General features: G+C 43.6%; 1 protein-coding gene across 2 annotated transcripts; it reads right to left on the bottom strand.

Moving 5' to 3' along the window:
* Window positions 1–960: 960 nt before the first annotated feature.
* tpp2 (tripeptidyl peptidase 2) lies at window positions 961–23,705 on the bottom strand. Of its 2 annotated transcripts, XM_030048463.1 has the most exons (29): window positions 23,468–23,705; window positions 22,219–22,347; window positions 21,811–21,906; window positions 21,533–21,637; window positions 21,297–21,421; window positions 20,688–20,851; window positions 20,436–20,590; window positions 20,265–20,341; window positions 19,335–19,462; window positions 18,836–19,084; window positions 18,115–18,230; window positions 17,818–17,989; window positions 17,520–17,677; window positions 17,363–17,439; window positions 17,157–17,263; window positions 15,836–15,990; window positions 15,425–15,541; window positions 15,216–15,316; window positions 15,034–15,130; window positions 14,799–14,936; window positions 13,650–13,894; window positions 12,252–12,330; window positions 10,690–10,728; window positions 9,944–10,095; window positions 9,743–9,839; window positions 9,499–9,629; window positions 4,860–5,109; window positions 4,553–4,672; window positions 961–4,332 (listed from the first exon to the last, which is right to left on the bottom strand). In XM_030048463.1, the coding sequence occupies exons 1-29, from the start codon at window positions 23,630–23,632 to the stop codon at window positions 4,243–4,245; spliced, it is 3,834 nt and encodes a 1,277-aa protein (XP_029904323.1). In that variant the 5' UTR covers window positions 23,633–23,705; the 3' UTR covers window positions 961–4,242. The 2 variants fall into 2 exon arrangements, with proteins under 2 accessions (XP_029904323.1, XP_029904324.1); XM_030048464.1 differs by lacking the exon at window positions 10,690–10,728.

Here is a 23,705-nt window from a genome sequence, read left to right as displayed (position 1 = left end):
TTTAAAATAAGCAGTCTAAAGGGCTTGTCACAGTTTGAGCCTCTCACTGCCTGTTGAGCTCAAAGTTTTGTAGATTGTGAAAGTGGCAAGGCAAAAAGAGACTATTAGATGATAGGGTGAATTTATACAGGAAGAATCTTTTAACACCAAGTGACCCAGGTCTGACAGCGTGGTCACCTGCAGATAAAAGGCAAGATCTGAGTTTAAACAACTGTTTCTGTTCATTTGTTCACACAAATCCAGTTCACATTCAGATTAAATGCTCTAGGCTATCAGAACATCTGCATAAATGTTTTGGTGCTATTTCCCATTTTTTAAGTATGTGAATTGCAGTGACCTTTTTTAAAAAAGCACATTTTGGTTGCTGATGTTTGATACAGTAATAAAATCTATAATATTTTTTCACATCATGTATTAAAATGTATATAGCCTGAATGATGCCTAGTAACTGTTTTTGATGCCCAGTGTATTATGTATTATTTTGTCCATTTTTTTTTTTTTTTTGCTTTGAAGTGCTTATATCACTATCACTAGCAAATAAATGTTTTCCTTGTGTGCATAATATACAGCTTCACATGTCCTATTTCATCTGTTCAAACTTAAAGATTTACTCAAATTATTTTTAAGTTTGTACATACAAATCTCTGGTCAGTGTGTGAACGCAGTGCCAAAATGTGTTGTAAATATAAATGGAGGGTCAGTGACCACAAAACATAATATGAGCCTCTAAGGTTTAAGGCATTATGAAATTTGATATGCTTTGTAGTGAGGAAATTACAACTCAGATATAAATACAAAATACAGGGCCAAATATAGATTTTGTTATCAGATACCACAAGGCGCCCAAATTTAACCTGCGCTGATCTACGTGCACTTTCATGTGTCCGGACCATTCCTAAGGATCTTGTTTCGACTTCGCTATGCACTGGAACGACAAGTGATGACCTGGGAACACTGGGATTCTTCCAAACCATTTTTATTCAGTGTCATTTTCCTTGTTTGTGACATAGTTCCATGTATGCGATCACAAAATAGTGTGACGGTAGCTGGGGTCTTCTCCATATGCCATCAAGGAAGAATGGTTATAAAACAATACTAAGAACATACAACGTTTAACTCATAACATTCTGTAAAATATTGGCATTTACTATGTTTTATGACTAAATATAAATACTAGGCATCCAGAAATATTTCTTTAGTCTTTCTGACACCAGTAGAATGAGAGTGATAGAGATAGTGAGAACGGTTTGGTGCCAAAAAATGGACGGTACAGTCCTGTGGTGAAAGTTAAGGCCATTTTCGGAAAACTGTCATTGGCAACGCACAGACAGCTGAACCCTGAACTTGATTTAGGTCTGAACCAAATCCCAAATATGGGAGAGAGGGAGAGAGGAACAGAAGGGAAGAAGCAAGAGAAAAGAGAAGATTTACAGGGAGAGGTCTAGAGGTCTACCACTAGAAATAACCATTGGTAGACATTTGGAGGGTTACAAGCGACAACTTAGCTGAAATCCAAACCCAACAAACTTGAGTAAACCCCTTAACAGACTCCCAACCGGCTGAAAACAGCAGAAGCAACATAAAAGATCTAAGTAAAGTGTTGCTACTCGGGGTTAACTGGGGTTGAAATATGATGCGGTGACTGGAAACACAGCATATGAATGTTTTTTTTTTCCTCATGTCTATCAAACGGCTCAGTTTCTATGTTTCTGTCATCCCAGAAAAGACTATTTCTGCCAGGTCAGAGAGGAAAGGCCTTAGAATGAAAGTGACCATGACCCTGTGTACTCTCAAGCATATCTTCCTCAACTGTCCTGGGACCGCTGAGAGGACTTGAACCATGCCAGGAAAAATGTTCCTGACTCCTTAACAGAACCATTACAATCTAAACCACTGGTTCTCAACCTGGGGTTCACAAAATGAATTATAGGATACAAAAACCTTCAGCTATAAAAAAGTTACATCTGTTTTCCCTGATTTTTCTATAATTTTTCCACGTGCAACACTGAATAGTTGACAGCCTCTCTGTCTCTTCCAATAATCAAATGAAACAATCTGAAAAGGCAAAATCATTCTTTGGTCAATATGCTGCACATGCAGCACGTGACCTGAGCAGGTATCACTTTGCTGTAAGGGATCACAAGCCAAAAAGGTTGAGAACCACTGATTTAAACTACAACGGTCATATATTGCTTGCAGCTCTTGTTTACTTAGGACCATAAAGCAACCTGATAGCCTTAGCGAATATGTGAGGGTGTGCAGAACCGCCCTGTTCAGCTTCACTACACGAATACACACCACACGATGCCCTTCTGCATACATGGCATTACAAATCATACATCCATGTATCTTAGTTCTTTACAGTATTCAGGTCATATATTTTAATGTAAATAAGGTGTCTAAAAACAAAAAACAAAAACTCATGCTTTACAGGCGTACATATACACACACACACACACACACCCACACCCACACACACACTATGTATATCTGCTAACTGGCTTATGACACTTTCAGTTCAGTGGTGAGGAAACATTCAGTTACACAAATATGCTCACAAGTATACATAAAGTCATACACAAACACACACCCATGAAAATAATGACATTAGGTCTTTCAGAATATTGTAGGGGGTTAAAAATCTTTTTTTTCCCAAATTGAAACAAACTAAAATCTGCTTCCAAATAAAACTATGTTTTCTCCTTACATCCTAGAAGACATGCATATATGCAAAATACATCAATGAGAATATTTGTATTATATACTTATATTGCATCTTTATATTGTGTTACGTGTGTATGTACATTATTTAACGACACTGTGTACAACTGCAACATTTTGAATGCTGCAGAGAAATATTTCTAATACTGAGTGAATGTTTCACAATGAAATTTATCCATTGCCATCCACAACTGAACAGAACTAAAATACCCTCAGTCTAGACAGCAAGGTCTGTAAATCGTGGTCAAATGTGTGGCTTAAGTAACTGCTTGTTAGGCAAACTCAGCAGTATGAGCTGGTGGGCTCGTGCCTCTGAAAGCAAGTGGAAGCCAAGTGAGGGATGGTGGCGGCTTAGCGTTCCTCAATCCTTACAGTCACTGATGGCTGGCACATGGTGCATGGACACATCGTGCTGTTGATATGACCCTTAAAACCAAACGGCCACCAAAGGCAGATGAGTGAAATGACGATAAGCGACCAGTTGCACTGTAATAAGGAGGACCCCTGCACCACAGATTCTGCTGCTTCCTGCGGAAAAAAGGCCATGTGCCACTTTTCTGCAAGAAGTTTCCATGTGAACAGGTGAAATACAAGGAGAAGGGCACCTCAATGTTTTGAAATGGTGAATTTTACAGCATTAACATTTCACATCAGCAAAGATGGCTGAGATTTAAAAAAAAAATGTGCTAGTTTTACCAAAATCTCTTTTTAAAATCAGGTGAGCAGGCAGACTTTGTGTGAAGTTGTGTCCAAACACTGTACAGCAGCGTGTCCTCCTTGTCTTCATATTGAACCAGCTGTATGGCCAGCTGTAGTGTCTTTTTTATTGATGGTGAGTAGGTGGGAGGTGACAGTTCTTATTTGATTTTGTTGTTTTTCTTTTAAATTTGGGATGCATGCCTAGTATCCACACAGGCCCTGGTACAGTACACATACAATGAGGTTACTTATATGAATGAGACATGGAGTCTGAGACAGCGGAGTATGAGTGGATGTTGAAGCCTCAAAATCTGCAGACGACACCAGAATAAAGGAAACACCTGACCAAGAAAGCACCGAGTTACAGTTTCAATGTGCCTTGACAGAGATTCAGACACAAACAAAACAATTTAAGTGAGAGAAATTCAATCACTTGCCCTTTTGCTAATGTAGGCGTTTGAATACACAGAGGTTGAGCCACTCAGACGGCCATGCTGTGTGTTACAGTATCCTGATGCTCACCAGGCTGGTCAATGGCCACCTTGAAATGCTCTGAGACGCTACTGCCTTCTAAAGGGTTCGAGTGCTCTTTGTCAAGGGGAATGCAACCTCACATTCTTAAAATGTACTCTCGTTTTACACTCAGGTTTTTCCTTCATTTTGGTGACTCACCATGCCTTGCTTAAAAACATTAGTCTATTCTCAAGAGAGGCAGCTGGTTGGTCAGATGCATAGATCATGTGACCCTGAGGGACATGAAACTGGAGTGACCTTGTATGGACTGTGTGTGGCCTTGTGCATGCATGTGTGTGGTGTCTGTGTCTAGAATGGTGTGTAGTCTACAGGGTACATGATGGGAAGCCAGTTCTCAGTGAAGGTGGCACAGTGTGTCCATCCTAGGTGCCGCATCAGCTGGGGGGAAACAAACAAAAACAGGAGGTGACTCTATTGAACAAAGCTGATCACAACTTAAGTAATTAATGTTTTGGCTATGTTTTATTAATTTTGCGTATTTTTTTTGTAGTATATTTGCGTATTCAAAAAATAACACTGATAAAACACTGCAAAATTCAACATGAGTGCTCAATTCTGTTGGCTTGAGAGAAAATATTAATTGCCAGTGCTCTTGTACCTGAATGCAGTTCTTCATATTTTCTTTGCTGGGCTTGTCTTCTACAATCTTGGAGGCGTATTTCAAGGCTCGGCCGTACATCTTATTCACTAAAGCATGTTTGTAGGCAAATGTCAGCACCTGAGCAGGAGAAGAGAGACCAGACCAACAGACAGTTTGGCTTAATATTTACAAAATTACCACTTCAGGAAGGTTTTGCATAGGATTTTCAAAGTTTAACTACACTACGTCAAAATTTCTTAATAACTTTGGCCTTCCTTTCATTTAGCTTTCAGATAAACAAACACAGTCAACTTATTGAACTTACTTTAGAATCAGTCAGCTCCGCCCACTTCTGCACCTCCCAAAAAGTGTCTGTGAGGGTTTTGGCTATGGTGTGCACCGTGTCATCGGAGCTGCTTCCCACCTGGTCCGCTGCCGCCTCGGCTGCTGCTGACACCGAGCCAACAGCACTGGCCCCGTCCTGGGACGCAGGCGGCAGCAGGAGATGGTCGGCCAGAGCGCAGCCCCTCCTGCACAGAGCATCCAGCAGAGACGACTTCTGCTTCTCCATATCACTGAAACACACAGGGGTGGACAGAGAAGGTTTCAGGCCTGAGGCTTCAGTAAAATATTGTAATTGAAATTATAACAATAATAATAATAATAACTTTGATGTATATAGTGCCTTTCAAAACACCCAAGGACGCTTTACAAAACACAAGCAATCAAACAAAAACAAACAGACAGAAGGAACAAACATCACAGGTAAGCTAAAGAGAAAACTAGCCCAGCTAACAAGGACCAAAGGCCAGACTGAATAGATGCTTTTTGAGAGCAGATTTGAATGAGTCCAGGGTAGGGGCAAGACATATCTCAGAGGGGAGAGAGTTCCAGAGGGTGGGGGCAGCAATGCTGAAAGCTCTGTCCCCAAAGGTGTGTTGGCTGGTGCGAGGGACCACGAGCAGGCCCATGCCTGTGGACCGAAGACTCTTGGATGGAGTGTGATGGTGAAGGAGGTCGGATAGGTACCGTGGGGGCAGGGAGTGGAGGGACTTGTAGGTGAGGAGGAGGATTTTATAGGTGATGCGGAAATTCACCAGGAGCCAGTGAAGGTGGATGAGAGTGGGGGTGATGTGCTGCCAGGGTTTGGTGTGGGTGAGAACCCTGGCAGCTGAGTTCTGGATGTACTGGAGCCTGTCCAGGGTCTTACTGGTTGCCCCGAACAGGACTCCATTGCAATAGTCCAGGCAGGTGGTAATGAAGGCATGGATGAGGGTCTCAGCAACGTTGTCCGTGAGTGATGGCCGGAGTCTGGAAATGTTTTTGAGATGGAAAAAGGCAGATTTGGTGATGGATTTGACATGTGAGTGGAATGAAAGGGTGGAGTCCAGAATGACGCCGAGGTTGCGGACTTCAGGGGATGGGGAGATGGAACAGCCGTCAACCTGGAGAAGGAAATCCCCAACCTTCCGGAGCAGTGCCTTGGGTGCCACAACCAAGAGCTCAGTTTTCCTGCTGTTAGGTTTGAGGAAATTTGATGACATCCATGATTTAATATCGTGAAGGCGGCTGACAAGAGACTTGGGGGGAAGCTGAGTGGAAGGGGTGGTGCTAAGATAGAGTTGAGTATCGTCAGCGTAGCAATGAAAATTTAGACCGTGATGGCGAATGATCTGACCTAGGGAAAGCATATAGATTGAAAAAAGAAGGGGTCCAAGGACAGAACCTTGAGGCACACCTTGACTGACTGGGGCAGGGGGGGAGGCGGAATGGTTGATGGTGACAAACTGTGTCCTATCGGTGAGGTGTGAATGAAACCAGGAGAGGGCAGTACCAGTGAGGCCAATGAGGTCGGAGAGGCGGTTGAGGAGGATGGAGTGAGAGACAGTGTCAAAGGCGGCAGAGAGGTCGAGACGGATGAGTAGGCTGACATGGCCAGAGTCAGCAGCAATGAGGAGGTCATTGGTAATTTTATGAGGGCGGTTTCAGTGCTGTGGTGGGATCTGTAGGCGGATTGGAGGGTTTCAAAGAGCTCATGGTTGGACATGTGCTGGTGGAGTTGGGCGGTGACTGCTCTTTCCAGAATTTTGCTGATGAAGGGAAGGTTGGAGATGGGCTGATAGTTGTTCAAGTCGTCAGGGTCTAGACCAGGCTTCTTGAGGATGGGAGTAACAGAGGCCGTTTTGAGACAGGTGGGTACAGATCCGGAGGTGAGGGAGAGATTGATAATGTCTACCAAGAGGGGGCATATTGTGGGCAGGCAGGCTTTGACCAGGGGAGTGGGCAAGGGATCCAGGGAGCAGGTGGAGGCTTTGGACTTGGTGACCAGTTCGGTGATAATGGGAGCATCAACAGGGGAGAAGGATGAAAGGCAACACTGAGGCAGGCATATTGTGGGGGGAGGAGCAGCCTGGGGCTGTTGTGGGTGAAGGGCATGGCCTAGTAGCTGGTGGTGGATGAACTCCACTTTGGCCTTAAAGAAGTCCAGGAACCTGGAGCAGAGGCTGGCAGCGTCCGGGGGTTGGGAGTCGACAGGGGGGCGAAGTAGGCGGTTTATGGTGGTGAACAGTGTTTTGGGGTGACCTTCCTGAGAGCTGATGAGGGTGGAGTAGTATTGTGTTTTGGTCTGGGCGAGAGCATCCTTGTAGGCTGTCACATGGTCTTTGAAGGCCAGCAGATGGACCGTGAGGCCAGATTTTTTGTAGAGCCTCTCCAGCTGCCGACTCCTGGTCTTCATGGCCCGGAGTTCGGTGGTATACCAGGGGGCGGGGCGGTTAAAGGAGACAACCTTGGTTTTGAGGGGGGTGAGAGAGTCTAGACTAAGGGAGAGGGCGGTGTTGTAGTGGGCTACCAAACCATCTACCATAGTATCAGGGGGAGCTGATACCAAGTGAGCAGATATGAGGCTGGATAGAGAAGATGTGTTGACAGACTTGATGTTCCTGAATGTGATGGTGCGTTTGGGACGGAGTTTGGCCGGGGAGAAAGGCATGGTGAACAGAATGGCGTGGTGGTCAGAGACGGCAAGATCAATGCACTGCAGATGGGAGGGGGGTGAGCCAGTGGAGCAGACTAGATCGAGAGTGTGACCTTTGGCATGGGTGGGACCTTGGATATGTTGGGTGAAATTGAAGCAGTCCAGTAGTGAGAGAAATTCAGAAGCGAACTTGCAGGTGCTGGAGTCCACGTGGATGTTGAAATTCCCAGGCAGAAGTGTGGATGGGGACAAGGAACAGGTGGAGAGCTCAGAGAGCTCGGACATGAAGCTGATGGAGGGTTTGGGGGGGCGGTAGATGAGTACCACCTGGAGTGGAACGGGCCCAGCCACTGTGAAAATGGTACACTCAAAGGAGGTGGTCTTGAGTGCAAGAAGTTCTTTCACCAGGATATCAGCACGATGAATGACCGCTAGCCCACCACCACGACCAGTGCACCGAGGCTTCTGCATGTAGACATATCCTGGGGGTGTGGCTTGGTTGAGTGTGAGGAAGTCCAGTTGATTCTGCCATGTCTCAGTCAAACACGCGAAGTCAATATTTCTGTCAGTAATGGTGTCATGGATGAGTAGAGCTTTATTGTTAAGAGAGCGAGTGTTCAACAGCATGAAGGAGGTGGGGTTGTTATTGGGTGATAATGAGCGGATGGAGTCAGGAGCAACATTGTCAACACAGAGGAGGGAGCGCAGGTTGGCAGTGCACACGTGGGGATTGTTGTGATGACGTCGTACCACAGTAGCCGCACGCCGATTGGTCCACAGAGAGGGGATGGAATTTCCAGCAGTGTAAACAAGCTTACGACTGCTACCTCTGTGGATGTAACGTGGCCGACGGAGTAATCCAAGCTCCTTGATGATGGAAACTGAATTAATTCCAGGACTGGATGATGCTGGAATTAAGCGAAGGAGTTCCGAGGAGGTGTACCTGAGCGCCATGTAGTCCGGGGGAAGAGTTAGCCAATAACCGCTAGCCACCAGCCAGACGAAGCTAACCGTCAGCAGCATCAGCCTAGCCACGCTACTGCTGGACGGAAGCAACACTGGCAGATCAACGTTGTTAGCCGTTGATAGCAGGTAGTGATCCCCAAGGCGCAGTGCAAACATGGAGAGAAAAAAAGTCCAGAGCATCGCAAAGCACCCAGATGACTAAACCCGTGAAGGCAGTCAGCTACACAGGTAGCAGCAGCCGTGGAAATGCCATGAAATTTATAATACAAATGTAGGGCTGCCAACTGTCCGTAAAATACTGAATCACCCTGTACTAGGAAGGTTAAGTGCTTGTTCTGTACTCTGTACTTCTGCACTCAATTCAGCTCACCCCCAACCCCGGTCAATGATACTTTACCGCTCACCACTAAAACATCTCTGAGGGGAACACTGGTTTGTAAAATGTCATCTTTGACACACCTATACGTGATTAATCTGCAATGTAAAACCCATTCCAAGTTTTTTTTTTTTTTTTTACCCCTTTTACACTGACCTAAAATCCCAGTACCATCTGTAAAATGTCATCTTTGACACACCTATACGTGATTAATCTGCAATGTAAAACCCATTCCAAGTTTTTTTTTTTTTTTTTTTTTACCCCTTTTACACTGACCTAAAATCCCAGTACCATCTGGGACTTGAGCTCAATGTTAACAGGTTAACCAGCACTTTAATCCCGTGTTCTAAAATCTGCAACAGTCTTGGGTAATTATCAGCTTTAGCTCCCAGCGGCATTAGGTCACCCACTGATCTGCGACCCATGTAGTCGCAAGGGCATGTTCTAAATTTTAGGTTGGCAATCCTAACGTCAGTGTAACTATATTTATGTCTCTCTATATATATCTATATCTATATGTAATATACACACACACTTTTTTGGTGTACCCTCTTTTGCTGAACATGCTTCTTTAGCACTCACTGTTTTATGACCTTTAGTCAAGTGTTTTATTTTGGTTTATGTATAGCATAAAGGTTTACTAACCTCTTGATAGAAGCAGCATCCGGTCGCGGGTCTGTCTTCATGGTGAGGTAGACAGCCAGAGCTGTCTGGTCAATGTGGGAAATAACAATGTCAGCTGCTGACACCACCTCCCCGAGACGTTTCAAACGCTCCTGGACATCAAAAGCAGATGGGAGATAAGGAAAAACATTGTGCGCAAATATAAATAAAATATTAATGGTGACTCTCCTTGAAAAAAAACGTTATTTGGCATGTGTGGTATTACCTTCTCTAAATCCAACTGGTGTAGTCTCTGCACATGTAGTGGAAGGTAAGAGGGGTAGTTTTCCTTCAGATCATCATAAAGAGTGCTGGTGTCCAACCTGCAAAAGAAAGAGGTGACCCATGGTTGAGAAAAAAAAATACTAAAGATGATGGAATAAACATGCCACTGAACAAAAACAAATAGATGAGCAACTATGCACACTTTGTCATCCACTGAATCTTCAAGTCTCTGAGGGCCTCTGCAAACTCGTCTTTCACATCTTTCTCTTTCTCTGCTTCCTTGTCCTTCTCCTTCCCTCCATTCTTTGACTTGTTGGGTGCAGGGATTAAGTGGTAGATGACTGGCACAATTTCCTGTACAACCACAAAGAAAATAGTTGAGACAAACATTAATCCATGAATCGATTAATCCAACACCTTTATAACTAGTCTGCATGAGCATCCCAATTCTCAGGCTTTCTACCATTACCATGTGCATGTGAGTACGTGCCACGACACCATGGTCCTTTTGGTTATCTCCCTTTGGATGAGTTAAGAAAAAAGCTCCAGTTTGCATGTAGATAGAGGATTTAATAAATTCACCATCCTTTCAGCTTTTTCTTTAAATAATCTCTCCATAATGAATTTCTTATTTAAAATATATACTGTGATTGTGCCATTTTACTGACCACCAGAAAACACAACATTCCTCAAAATAAATGTCTACTGAGGTTAATTATGTAGCCTGACTTGACTAGTTGAGTATTTACTCATTATTGCTTAACAATCCATTTAATGTTTGCTCTTTATCCCAATACAGATATTCACAGTGGCATGCTTTGACATTGCTAATGCAGACATAACAAATCCTATCTTAAGGAAAGGAATATGCCATTTCCCTTGTAAAGCCAGATGGTAGGAGAGCATTACATGCTCTGTGTTGAACAATGATTCTAGCTCATCCAGTACCTTTTTAAACTTTCCTTGTCGTTTTGCAGAGGCCTGCCCCTGGTGGTCAGAATAACACACAGTAAGGAAGAGACAAGACAAACACACCAAAAGGATTCTCTCTCTTAGTTCATGTATCTTTCATCCTGCCAAGTGGCTCAGAATCTACCCACCTACCTTTCAGACTTGGGGGAAAAAAATAATCTCTCTCTTTCTGACAAATTTGATGATTTACATTTTCCCGCTGTGCCCCTTATCACCACTGTGGTTACATAGAGAGAATGACAACTCAAAGTTACTTGTGTCTTTTCATGTCATTAGCCCCTCCTGTCTTGTGCTCACATCGAAACAAATTTGACCGACTTTTTCTTCCCACATCGGCTCTGCCACAGGAGTTGAGCGCTGCACCTTTAGTCAGTGGTTCCATCAAAGGAATTTAATCAGTGCCAAAAACTAAATATAACCACCAGTGGAGCTTTGTCTCATAGACAGTTCATTACAGGCCTTCTGTCCTCACAGATTATCCAGTGCAACGTGTGAAAGGGTTGCAACCACTGCATCTGTTCCACTGAATCAGACAAGCTCAACCAAATACACAATTTAACAAACAATTTAAAATATTTAGGCATGGGCATGATGGAAGAGCACTGGTGCAGTCCTTTCAGAGGTGTAAAGGGGTGCAGGTGTGGTCCTTGAAAACAGGGAAAATAAGTGGAAAAAAATAGATAATGTGACACCATGTTGTACATATGGAAAGTGGATGTCTGGGAGTAGAAGGGGTCTAAAGGGCTTTTGAGGAGTCAAACTTAAGAGTTTTTAAAGCAATATTTCACTTGAATCTATAATTTTAAATTTTTTGACACTCAACAAATTTTGACGATAAATATAAATAAGAAATAACATGCCCTGCCCTGTCCCCTGATAATTATTTGTAATAATGCCAGTCACTTTCTTCTGTTTGACTTCTGTCTGGAGACCATACTTGCAATATTAATTAAAGTGATGCCATCTAGACAATGATTTTTTTTTCCTGGGATCATCGTCTGCAACAATTATTTCCCTGTTTTCAACTACCAGCAGGGCCTGAATGCCAATGGTGAATACACATGCCTGAGGCAGATAAATGATGTGCAATGTGAAATATCTGAGATCTGACACAGCTGGATTGAGCAATCAGCCTCAGATTCTGCTTTTGGACTGACAGAACCACCATCAACAATGCAAACAAGTGAGGAAATAAACAGAAACACTACAGTCATTACTGGTATAGAGGGCAAAAAATATTTAGCAACAGACAAGACAAGTCAGCTCAAGTTGAAGGGTGAGAGCAGTAAAATAGTAGATTTTTAAGAATGGAAACCACTGGAATCCTTTCAAGCAGTGGTCTTCAATCCTGGTCCTCAGGACCTTGAGAACTGTTGGTTTTCCATCCCACCAGGTAGTGAACTGCTGCCGTCCGAGGTGTAAATCAGCTGCCCATTAGATAGCTATAGTGAGAACCTGGTGGTGTATGGGGGCCAAGAACCAGGACTGATGACTCAAACTCTGCAGGATAGAGATTAACAGCATATAGGGCCACTCACTGCTTTCTTGCCATACTCGCTCTTGGGAACGATGAGAGAGCCTGAAAGGTAGCACCCTGGACTCGTCCCCTTAGGGATCCTGGAAAAGGGTGAAAACAACAGACCCAGACAGAGATGAAGAGGATAAAAGAGGGAAACATGATACCATTTAAAGGTAATTAATAATTTGCTAATATTATTTTACAGGAAACTGGCCTTGAATAGCCCATTCACCCCTGATATCATAGTTGAGGAATTTTTTAAGTAATTCAAACCTGTTTGTATAATTCACCTAAGCTGCTATTATCCAGCAGTGGAATGGCCAAGGAGCAGCTACACTGGAGCAAATGCAGCTTATGTGGCTTTGCTAAAGGGCACGTCAACAGCAAATACTGAGGAAGGGAGGAACATTCCCTATGTTGAAATATCCAAATTTTAAGTGGGACCAAAAGCTGAGTGTTTTATTTGTCTGGGACTCAGTGCTCAGGCTTAAACAAATTTATTTTATCTACTGTAAATAACATGAAACTAAAGGAGTCAATGGTTGTATTGCTTGGCACAGCCAATTTTCAGCAAAATGTCTTTCTGGCACTTGGAGTAATTAAAAAGCATTTCACAGGATTGCTTGCATATTCTTGAAATAAATTAAAAACTAGTTTTAATTTGGAAGCTATGTGAAGCTATGAGCTGGCACCAACTAACAATCAAGTCTAAAATTATGCTGACTACCATCAAAAACTATTGACTGATTTTCATCAAAAATATTCAGCCTTTGCAAAATCATGGCTTTTGTTGCATGGTTTGTGTGTGGTGTCTGACTGTAAAGGCTGAATTATGCTTCCGCGTAGGAAGAGTGTACGGGGGTTGTGCGAAGCACGCATTTCCTACGCAGCGCGTGTGTGTCCAACATACCTCTGCGAAACACACTGAGCAATTCTCCTCCCACCAATGTAGACCCTGTGACGTATGGTCGCTGCTCTTCTATACGTCTTTGTAATGGCGAGAGGACGAGTCGTATAGGTGCGGGTACTTGCGCACCTCCTCGGCCAGGCGTTCTTCCGCGAGATCCAGCACTCTCCAAAGTTTTCAAACACAACCGACGAGTCGAGACACAACAGTTGTTTTAAAAACGGCGCTGCCGGCTGGCACAACAACAGGATGTGATGCCAGTTGCAACAAAATGCCGGAAATGATGTACTTCGGCGGACCAATCACAGCTCTTGTGGGGCTGCGTAGGGTCCGCGTAGTTACAATTTTTGGGAGGCGCGCGGCAAGGCTCTGTGGCGGTCGTGCAACCCCCATAAGCTTCGCACAACCTCCGTACGCTCTTCCTACGCGGAAGCATAATTCAGCCTTAAGAGCCCAGACCTTACAAGAAAAAAAAAAAGAAAAAAACACCTTCTTGCCAACTTTACTCACTTGTCATCTGGTAGGGATGTGATGTAAAAAGGCTGCGTAGCCCCTGGGGACAGGGTGACGCTGTTGGCCTTCTTCTTGGCAATGAGGGCGGTGCGGTGTGTCTCATACACATCTAGCGTCAGCGTGGTGGACAGACGGTGGGAGACCACAAATGGCAGATCCTTTAGGCGTTCAAGCTCACTGGATTGTTCATGACGCACCTGCAGACGCAGCGTGTAGTCGCCCTTTTCCAGTTTCAGAGAATACTGTGTGGGGAGAAAGCAAGAGGGGGAACGTGTTAGTTGTTAGAGATGTAAAAATATGAAAATTACAATTATAATTATTGTGAGCAAAATTACTACAGCTTTCAATATCATTGCAGTATTGTTAAAATGTGTTGAACATGTTTAATATTTATTCATACACTGACAAAATTTCACCAGATTTTGTATGGCTTTCAGCATATTGAAAATCTTACATAATCAGCTCTAAGAACTGTTTGCATTAAAATAAAAACACAACCAATACCATAGGTTTAACATTAAACGCAGTGTGGATGATTAATGCCTGGACCTATAGATACACACCTTATCAATGTGACAGATAAGAAGACTTGATCGGTTGGTGTTGTCTACCACCAACCAAAAAACATGACTTAATAAAAACATGTTACACCAATCAAGTTAATTAAAATTTGAAACCAGTATGTTTTCAGTCCCTAGTTCATAACATGCATATCTTCTTGCCCAACTTCTGAGAAACAGGAGAGGGGAACACACACTTAACTTCTGACAAAAGTCAGAACAGTGTTTCCATGATGGCTGTTTTGTATCAGTGGTGCCTGTAAGTGATTTTCGGTGATTGTCTCTTCTCCGTTATGGCGCTAGTGCAGGTTGTGGCAATGGGCCTCCACTTCTTTGATCTTATTGAGGCAAACTTGAATATGTTGTAATGCTTTGTTAATTTCCTATTTAACCTAGCCAGGATGGGGAGGTTTTTGCTGTGCTGCGGTGCAAAGCAAAGTTGAAGAAAACGCTGCAACTCCAGGTGCAGACAATTGTTGATATAAATACACACTGACTTGGGGTTAAGTTTATCAAATGACTGAGGCTGCAGAGTGTAATAGTTGTAGGTATGAGCGTGGGAGTTTGGGACAGTTGTAAGGTGCACCTGGTGTGGGTAGGCATCTCCTGAGCCCAGAAGTCTCTTATTCTGGTCAAACAGCATCCAGAGCTGGCTGTCAAACTCAGACTCATAGAGCAGCTCACACAGCATGGGACAGCTAGGGGTGACTTCTCCACTCTTGGGCTGGGAACAAAAAGCAAAAGGGTGATTATACTAAGCACACAAACAAAAAAGACCTTTTCTTCCAGTACATGGTGCTGAGCGGGGGAGTTTACAGTACCTGGTGAAAGCTGTAGGTGAGGACAATCTCGTAGAGTTGCCTGTTATTTGGGAGCACATCCCTCACACCCAGGGCTTTTATCTTGGAGCTTACTGGCCTACAGTGACAGGGAGGCTGCGGTTAAATACTGCTGTGCTGTCACATTAACACCTGTGAGTGTGCATGTGTATGGGTTACAATACCTGAGGGGCTGAACCCAGGACTTGAGGGTGATGCTAGGAGACACATCTTCATACCTCAGAGGTGACAATACCTCAAAACTCGTCACTCCCTCTGATGCATGCTGGAGAAGAGAAAATCGTGGGTTACAAATAAAGGACTGATAACTTCTGTACTCTCGCATAAATGCACAGCTGCGCTGACTGGTGTTGCATGTCTGCGCTCTACTTACTATGTGTAGGGGAGAGGGAGAGGTGGTGAGACCATGGAACGTGATGCTGTAGTCAACGGTGACGTCACCAAGGCTCGCCCACCAGCGTGCAATACACAGCTCTACTATCCTACCTGACTGTGAGGGGAGAGAATACACACATACATTATTCCGTTATCAAGGTTCCTACAACAAGAAAAATTTAAGTGGCACAAAATACAAAAAAAAATAGTCAGGAAGTTGTGAACATATGGATATTGCTATAAATGTATATATGGAATGCCATCTAGATTGCCACTGATGACATTTGGCCAGGGATGACTGATTAAAACTATGCAATTTAGCTGACACAGATCTGCAGAAATTGTACACATATGTATATTAATGTGGTTTATCTCTGTCAAATAAAAATAGTCAAATAAAAGTATGTACCAGCACAGGGAAAGCCTCAGTAAGCGAGCCTTTTTCCAGTAGCGAAGAGAACTTGTAAAATTCATTTGCTCTGTAGGCTTTCTGCTTGACCAGGTGCACCGCATGGAGAACAAACTTCGATGACACATCCCCCGAATGAGAGGTCAGTGTGATCTCTGCATGACAGACACAAGGGGAAACAAATATAATGATAAAGAGAACAAGAGGTGAAAGCTATGAAACAGGCAAGAAGACTCTGGGGGGAAAAGGACAGCATGACCATGAGAGGCAGAGAGAGGGAAAAGTTAAAAGACTGAAAATACACATTTAAATTATGCACAGAGCTGGAACTATTTGTAAACCATGTGACCACAAAACAAAGTCACATATTATAATCAAGCAACAAATATTTTGCTACTACTGTTTCCAGTTTTTGAAATACCTTACTTTGTTGAATGAGGACATTTGTTTACACTTTTCATGCTATTGACATCTGTATGAAAAGTCGACAAGTTCAAGTGCTTTCTTTAAAAAATAAATAAATAAATAAAAGCACGCCTGGCTGATAACTATAAAAACAGATTTAAAATACATCCAAACAAATTAAACCACAATATTTCAGCTAAACTTAGCTTAGCTCCAGTGATTTCATGACCACAGTTGTTTGTAAAAACCTTTCCTGAAACAGTTCTTGACATTAATCATACTGACATATATAAATATTAGCTATTTTAATGCCAAAGCAAATCTAAAATTATTACATATCCTTGGAAATGCCAAGGAGAGAAAACAGAGTTGTCACTTTCTGGCAAAGCAGAAAGCCAGATTTAATAAATATTTTCAGCTACGACATTGGTTACTGAAAAAAAAAAAAAAAAGGTTAGGGGGTGGGGGGGAATCATGCCATATCTGACAACCATCTGCCACATAAAATGCTGGAGGCTCAACAGATTTTATGACCAATAACTCAAGATTAATTCAAGTAGATCTGCTACTGAGCAAGAGCAAAGCGCACGTTACCATAGCAACTTAGAGTCTTACCCTATCTCGCTTCTTGGAGTCTATAATACTACATATTGTAAACAATGCAACTCCCCATACTAAAGGTTTTTCAAGAGTCTTTTGAGGTAGGAAATGCAATCTACGTGTCTATTAAGCCTCAAGGACACACAGACTGTGTTTTGGTGAGACATTTGAATGTAAACAAAACAAAGTGTGTTTACAAGGAAAACTACATTGGGTACCATAAAGTTAATAAGACAAAAATTGTAATTGTAATTCTAAGTAGTGTTATCTGATACTTTGCATCCATAAACACCCACCCAACCACACCGACACCAACCTGCCCAGGAGGCACCCTGAGGAACAGTGATGAAGTGGCGTCTGATCTGCCCTGGTCTGAAGTGGATGTCTGTGAAACACAACTCCTGATTACGACTCTCAGTCACCCTGCCATGGGAAGGAGAGCTGTCAGATACACACATACACACAAACACACTTTGCCACAAACCAAAATAACTGGCAAACTGCTGTAATGTCAGTACTTACTTGGTGGGGATAATGATGGTGATGGGGACTCTGAATAAGGGACCAGAGCTCGGCACTGCAGTATCATAGCCTAAAACCTGAAAACAGAAGCGCTCAGTGATCAACATAACGTTAAAGCACAAAGAAAGAAGTCCATCTTTCTCATCCTCCTACTTACCTCGGTATAGTGCAGTCCCTCTCTCAGGCCCACGGGATCGATGCGGACATTAACGTGACGACACTGATTCATCAGCTCTAGGTGGGAGGGGCACTGGACCCAGGGGGCAGCACACGTTAGGGCTAAGTGTAGCTGAAGGGAAATTCTGTCAGAATTCCCTGTGATGTGCAGAGTGCACGAGTCAGAGAAAGCCAGACAAAGAAGCATCAAAATGAAAATTAACTCACACTGAGAGACAACTGTTGAATGGAAAAGGTCTGCAATGTCCGTGTCATTTGTGTGTATGTGCATGTAGTACCTGTGTTCTCTGGGAAGATGGGTTCAATTCCTACTCCATGATCTGAGGGTGCTAGAACATGAGCAGGATCCCTGAGGTAGATACCTCTCTGTGTTCCCACAGTTACTGAGAAGCCCAGTTGACTTGTGGGTAACGAGGCATGCTGAGTGAGGTAGTCTAATGCCTTGTCCACCTGGCAGGAAGAAGGGCACAATGTAGGCAGGTTTTATAGAAAGGTACAAAAGAAACAGAGAAAGATATGATAAAAGAATACATGAATAAATGTAATGTCTCCTATAGCAGCCATAGACCCATTACCTGGATAATTCCATGGCCCTGTGCAAACACCTCGATGTCATCAACCTTCAGAGCTGTGTTCTCCAGCGCTCTCCTCACAGCAGGAACAGAGGGACGGATCCCGTTCTGCTTCAGACCTGAGGTTGTATTGGTAACATTTTATCAATGGTAACACCTCATCTGTTTGTTTTCTTCACAAGTCCCCTTATCAATTCCTCACATGGAGCAACCTTTTCCAGACATTGATGTCAAATTGTGGAGCCCTGGCTGCTCTGGCTTAATTTAAATTTATTCTATTTTTTTTTTTTTTTCTAAGTTTGAAAGCTTTCTAAGTGACTGGATTTAATGTTTCTCCATAAAGCAGGAGACTTGGAATATTCTCCTCTATCTTTATTATAGCCACACTTTTGAGTGTGATGTTGACTGCTTCTCAATGTACTGAGTCCCCAGGACCCTGCTTGTAATCACATGTCTCTGATGCCGTCACATCACAAACAAACAGCAAAGGTAACAACAAAAATCCAAATCTAGGAATTGATTACAGGAATTGTTAAGTGAATTGTGTTTGGATCCAGTTGTTTCTTGCAATGATGTAACCAGTTCTTCCGATTCTGGTTCCAACAATGCCAACACTATTCATACCTTCATTAAGCGCTCACAAAAAAATCACACACAGTCACTGCATTTACACTCGCATGCACACACACAATGTGATTCCACCAATATCATGCCAATCACACACCTGAGAGGATTAATGCAATGCCGCCACAGGCATTGGGGGATGACATGGATGTGCCGTTCATCAGCTGGGTACCACGAAGGGTCCAGTTGGGTACAGATGCAATGGCGCCCCCAGGAGCACTGATGCTGACCCCCAGAGCCCCGTCTGTACTGGGGCCCCTAGACGACCAGGTGTACTGGTTAGGCGGGAGCTTCTCCCTCAGGGAATATTCAGCCACCATCATGTCTGGGGTCACATAAGCTCCCACACCTGTGAGGAAAGAGTAGGAGTGTAAGCAGAAAAAAAGTCTTAGGCTAGATGCTGTTTCAACATAAAAAGCTAAAGGCGCTCATCGAGTTGTAATGAAAATGCTGATGTGTGACCTTGGGAGAAGGATGGGACTAACACACTTCTTGCCTCAAGGTATATTGTAGCACCTCTATAAACTGGGAGGCTAACAACCCCCCATGTATATCATAATTCTCAATTTCAAACAGGTGTGTTTTATTCATGTGTGTACCTATAACACTGCTGGTGGTTCCACCAGGGCAGCCAACCGTGGAGAGGCATGGCCCATTGTTTCCTGCACTCGACACAAATATTACATCGTGTTTCTGCACAGCCTCTGTGATGACTTCGCAAATCCTCCTGCAAGAGAATGGGCAAAGTGACAAATATAAATAAGGATGTGACATGCAAATTTAACCCACACGATCACACACACTCTCACACCCCTTAACCACCACCTAGGGCTGTGTGATATGATGAGAGTAAAATGTCTCTTCATAGAGCTTTTCCTCCATTGCTTCTATTGATGTTATCACAAAAGCTATTTTACAGCTATATTTTATGTCACTGAGTCTGTCCTCCTAGTTGTCTTGAATTCACTGTTATTACACATGGGCTAAAATAAAAAAAAATCATTAAAGGAGCATGACACAGAACAAAACTCCCCACAAAACTGCAACACAGAACATGTCTCAGCCCAACCAAGACAAGATGAAGAACTTTTACCTAAAAAAGGTGGGTACTTCTGTTGTTTAGTAGAAACCTGATATTGCCCAGAAAACAGTATTTTGCAAAGTACGCCACAGATGGATTCCCAGGTCAGACTACAACATAACAAACCTCTTCTACCCCTTATTGAAGAAGCACGAGAGGCAAAAGTTACAAGCTACATGGTAGGTAAGAATTCAAAGCAAATGCAAACCTCAGCTCTGTTCAATGTCACTTCCAAATAAAGGAGAAAAGAGACAGTGTCTTTCAGCTGTATTTAGTTCACAGCATTATCAAAAATTTTTCATGTGGTTATTTTGTGTAGCCAATTTCAGCAAAATGACAGAAAACATGTTATCTTGTCATTATCAAGATAGGAAATTATCCATATCTTCATAGAAACTTTTGTTCATATCACACAGCCCTACCACCAACACACACAAACAACACTTACCCTGAATTCGGCCAATGGGTGGCTTCCCCATAACTGTAGTTTACCAGGTCACACTTATGGTTGATCACTTCAATCATCTTTGGGAAACAGATGAGGAGAGAAAGAATGAGATTAATGAAAAAACGGGAAAAGAAAGATGAAAAATCTTTATTTAGAGTTTGGTCAGCATACCGCACGAATAAGGCCTGTGCCTGTTTCCATGGTGCTGAGTCGGGTGTCTCCAATCTTCAGAGCCAGGATTTGGGCACCAGGGGCAACACCATTGCGCTCTGGTTCTTCCGGGAAGTAACCTGCTGCAATACTTGCCACATGTGTCCCATGAGCCCCTTGAAGAACCACACAAAAACAATGTTAGACTTTGGCTTCCTGCATAGAGGAGAAGCTGAAAACCAAAGATTTCGTTTTTCCTTTAGGATGTCTCACCTCCACTGGTGACGATGCAGAGTGTGTTTCCCTCGTCGTAAATATTGACGGAGTAGTTAAGCATCTCAGCATTTCCTAGAGAGGCGTACTCTTGAGTCTCTCTGTAGGAGCTGAGTACAGTGCACTGTGACAATTCCCCGCTCTCTGAGGTGTCCACTACAGCCCTTAGGAGACAAACAGCGATGGACAGTGTGAAGGATAAATCTACTGCTGGTACTGTAAGCACTTCTGGACAGCAAGGTGAAGGTTGAATTGCAGAAAGCCAGAAAAGAGAGACATGGTCCAGAGAAAGAACCTAAAGGCCAAGCATGGACAGTGTTACAGACAAAACCACATAATGGTTCTCAACATCCTTTCTCGAAAACGACTTTTCATTAACAAAGAAAACAGCCTTTATTTCAGGTTTTGCAACAATGCATTTTTTTTTTTCAGATTATCCAGCTGGATTTGAGAGGGTTTCATTAACGCAGGGGTTGCAGAATTTTCTCTGCCCTTAGGAGGAACATGTGTTACAAGGTTTGCACCAGACAGCGACAATATGCTGAAAGGACAAAGTGGGCAGGAGGAAGCAGAGAGACAGGGTGAGGGGGTCCAACCTAATGTGCTCACCTCCATGTGACGCCGTCATGCCAAAGCACACAGTCATACACAGGACCTGGGTCACTGTATTTCTTCTCTAGAGATGCCAGCAGCTCTGACTGACTCTGAAGCTCCTCCTTCTGCAGCTTCTCCGTCTGAGGATGGGATGCATATGAGAAAGAAAGGAGACAGATTAGGACACAAAAAATACAGAAGGTACTAACTATATTGCAAAAACACACAGAGCATAAGTTTGTGTTTCTGACCTGTGAAGGTGATGGGTGAGAGAGGTCAAACTCCTCTGTCCTGCGACTGACCTCAGCAAGGGCCGCTCTGTGCGGGGGGTCCCACATTTTCTCCTTACGTTCTTTCTAAGTGACAAAAGCAACAGTACCTCTACAGTATCAACATTTGACCTGTCAAGGATAAATAAAGTACCCAACAGACTCCATTTATTAGATAAATATTAAGATTGTACATCGCTTTTTCCACACATTTTTTTTTCTGTGAATCTATGTTAAGTTTTAATGAAGTGTCGCTCTACCTGTATTCTCTCTTTAAGAGCCTTAGGGAAGAACTCATAGCCATTTTTAACTCCAATGCGATACTTCCCTGATGGATTGACCCAGGCGGGAGGGATCTGGAGTGACAGAAGGAGGGAGAGTGTGACAAAAAGAGAGATGTAGACAGAAAAAGACAGAATGAGAGATACACAAAGATAGAATAAGCAGCTTGATTCAATTCTAATGATTTAGTCTGGTCTATTCCCTTAGAGTACGATAAAAAGTGTAACTCTGGATGACAGCTGGAATCTTCTCACTACCATGCTCATGTTGCTCGCATACAGGAGCCTTGACTCTTGAACATTATTTGGCTCAATGAGTAACAATCATTCAGGGACATTTCTTTGTATCCATTTTGTATAGTTGCTACAGCAAAGTGGCCTGCAGACCTTCAGCGTTCTACCAGAGAGGCCAGCGACTGCTCCATCTTTGGGTTCCACCACCGTGGTCATGTTCACGTCACCGCTACCTGTTGTGTCGATGATGTCCACAATCTTTGGCTTCCCCTCTGTTGTGACCTGATGGGTTAGAGGGGAAGAGAGGAGAGGAAACAACAATCAATCAGGAGCACCGGACTCTGTGTGCAGCAGACACTCTGGGGCCGACTGATCAGGGAGAAACACTACTACACCAAAAGTAAACACAAAGCATAAACTTCCAGGATGAGCTTTCACTGTGACCCTGCACTTACACGCACATACATATACATATACATATACATACACGCACACGCACACACACACACACACACACACACACACACACACACACACACGCCCATTTCATTCATTGAACTGTGGAATCAATTTACAATTTGGGCAACACAATCAGATAAACATATACTATAGAAACTGATATCGCGAGGAAAACGTCCCTCCACACACCAAATAACCTGGACAGGTTTGTTTCGCACATTGAGGAGGTGAAGTTTTATAGCTAGTCTTTTTTTCCCCTTCTTTCGGGCGGCGCTCAAGCAGGATGTGACAGGTGGGTGACGCTGTCAGCAAATGATTGATCTTAATTCAGTGTGCAGAAAAACACACATTATACATATCCAATATGTACCGCTGGCTAACTGAGAGGGGGGCAGCGCCGAGTGAACTTCTCCGGCTCTGGCAAACTTGACACGATCCTCAGTGTGACTTGGCAGTTACCATGTGCGGCTAACTAGCTAACCCTGGCTATCTATTAAATAACTTCACATTAGCTGCGGTTTAAATGGGTTTGCTGCAACAACTGACACTTTGCCACACACAAGTGCACATTTATCCAGATGACACGGTGCACAGTGTGTGCTGGCTAACTAATTCAGCTCGCGTTAGCTGACACCACTGCGAGGCTAACCGGCTAACATTTACGACAGCCAACCATTAATGCTCGCTGGTGAGTTTAAACACCAACTCAAACGGGATTTGACAGTAAGAGAAAATACATGCGACCCATGGCTTTTCCTACATAAGGCTGCCAGTGCCGTGCGAGCAATACAGCTGTGTTGTAGTGTGTGTTTTAGCCGGCTGTGTGACCGTTAGGTATTTGTGCTAGCACATTAGCTTACACTGTACTAACGGTCTGAATGGAGGCCTAGCTAGCTGAAAGGAGCTAGCTGGTGGCTAACGTTACGCAGCCGGTTAGATGTACCTGCATGCCCGGAGCCCCTGGATCCACACCGGTGTCAAGAATGGCGATGAGTACACCTCGGCCATCGTACTCGGGGAACCTGGTGAGATAAGACGCGGCGCCGGTCTCTTTTTTGGGGAGCAGCCCGTGAAAAGGGAACGGTTCCTCGGTAGAATAAGCAGCCATGATCAAAAGAGTCACAATGAAAACAAAGCAGCGAAATGGGGAAGGGAGCAACACGGTGGGATAGACGGGGAGG

Source organism: Myripristis murdjan, chromosome 3, assembly GCF_902150065.1.
Source record: "Myripristis murdjan chromosome 3, fMyrMur1.1, whole genome shotgun sequence".
Lineage (NCBI taxonomy): Eukaryota > Metazoa > Chordata > Actinopteri > Holocentriformes > Holocentridae > Myripristis > Myripristis murdjan.
The sequence above is the reverse complement of the archived record's forward strand: the minus strand, read 5'-3'. Positions and strand labels throughout refer to the sequence as shown.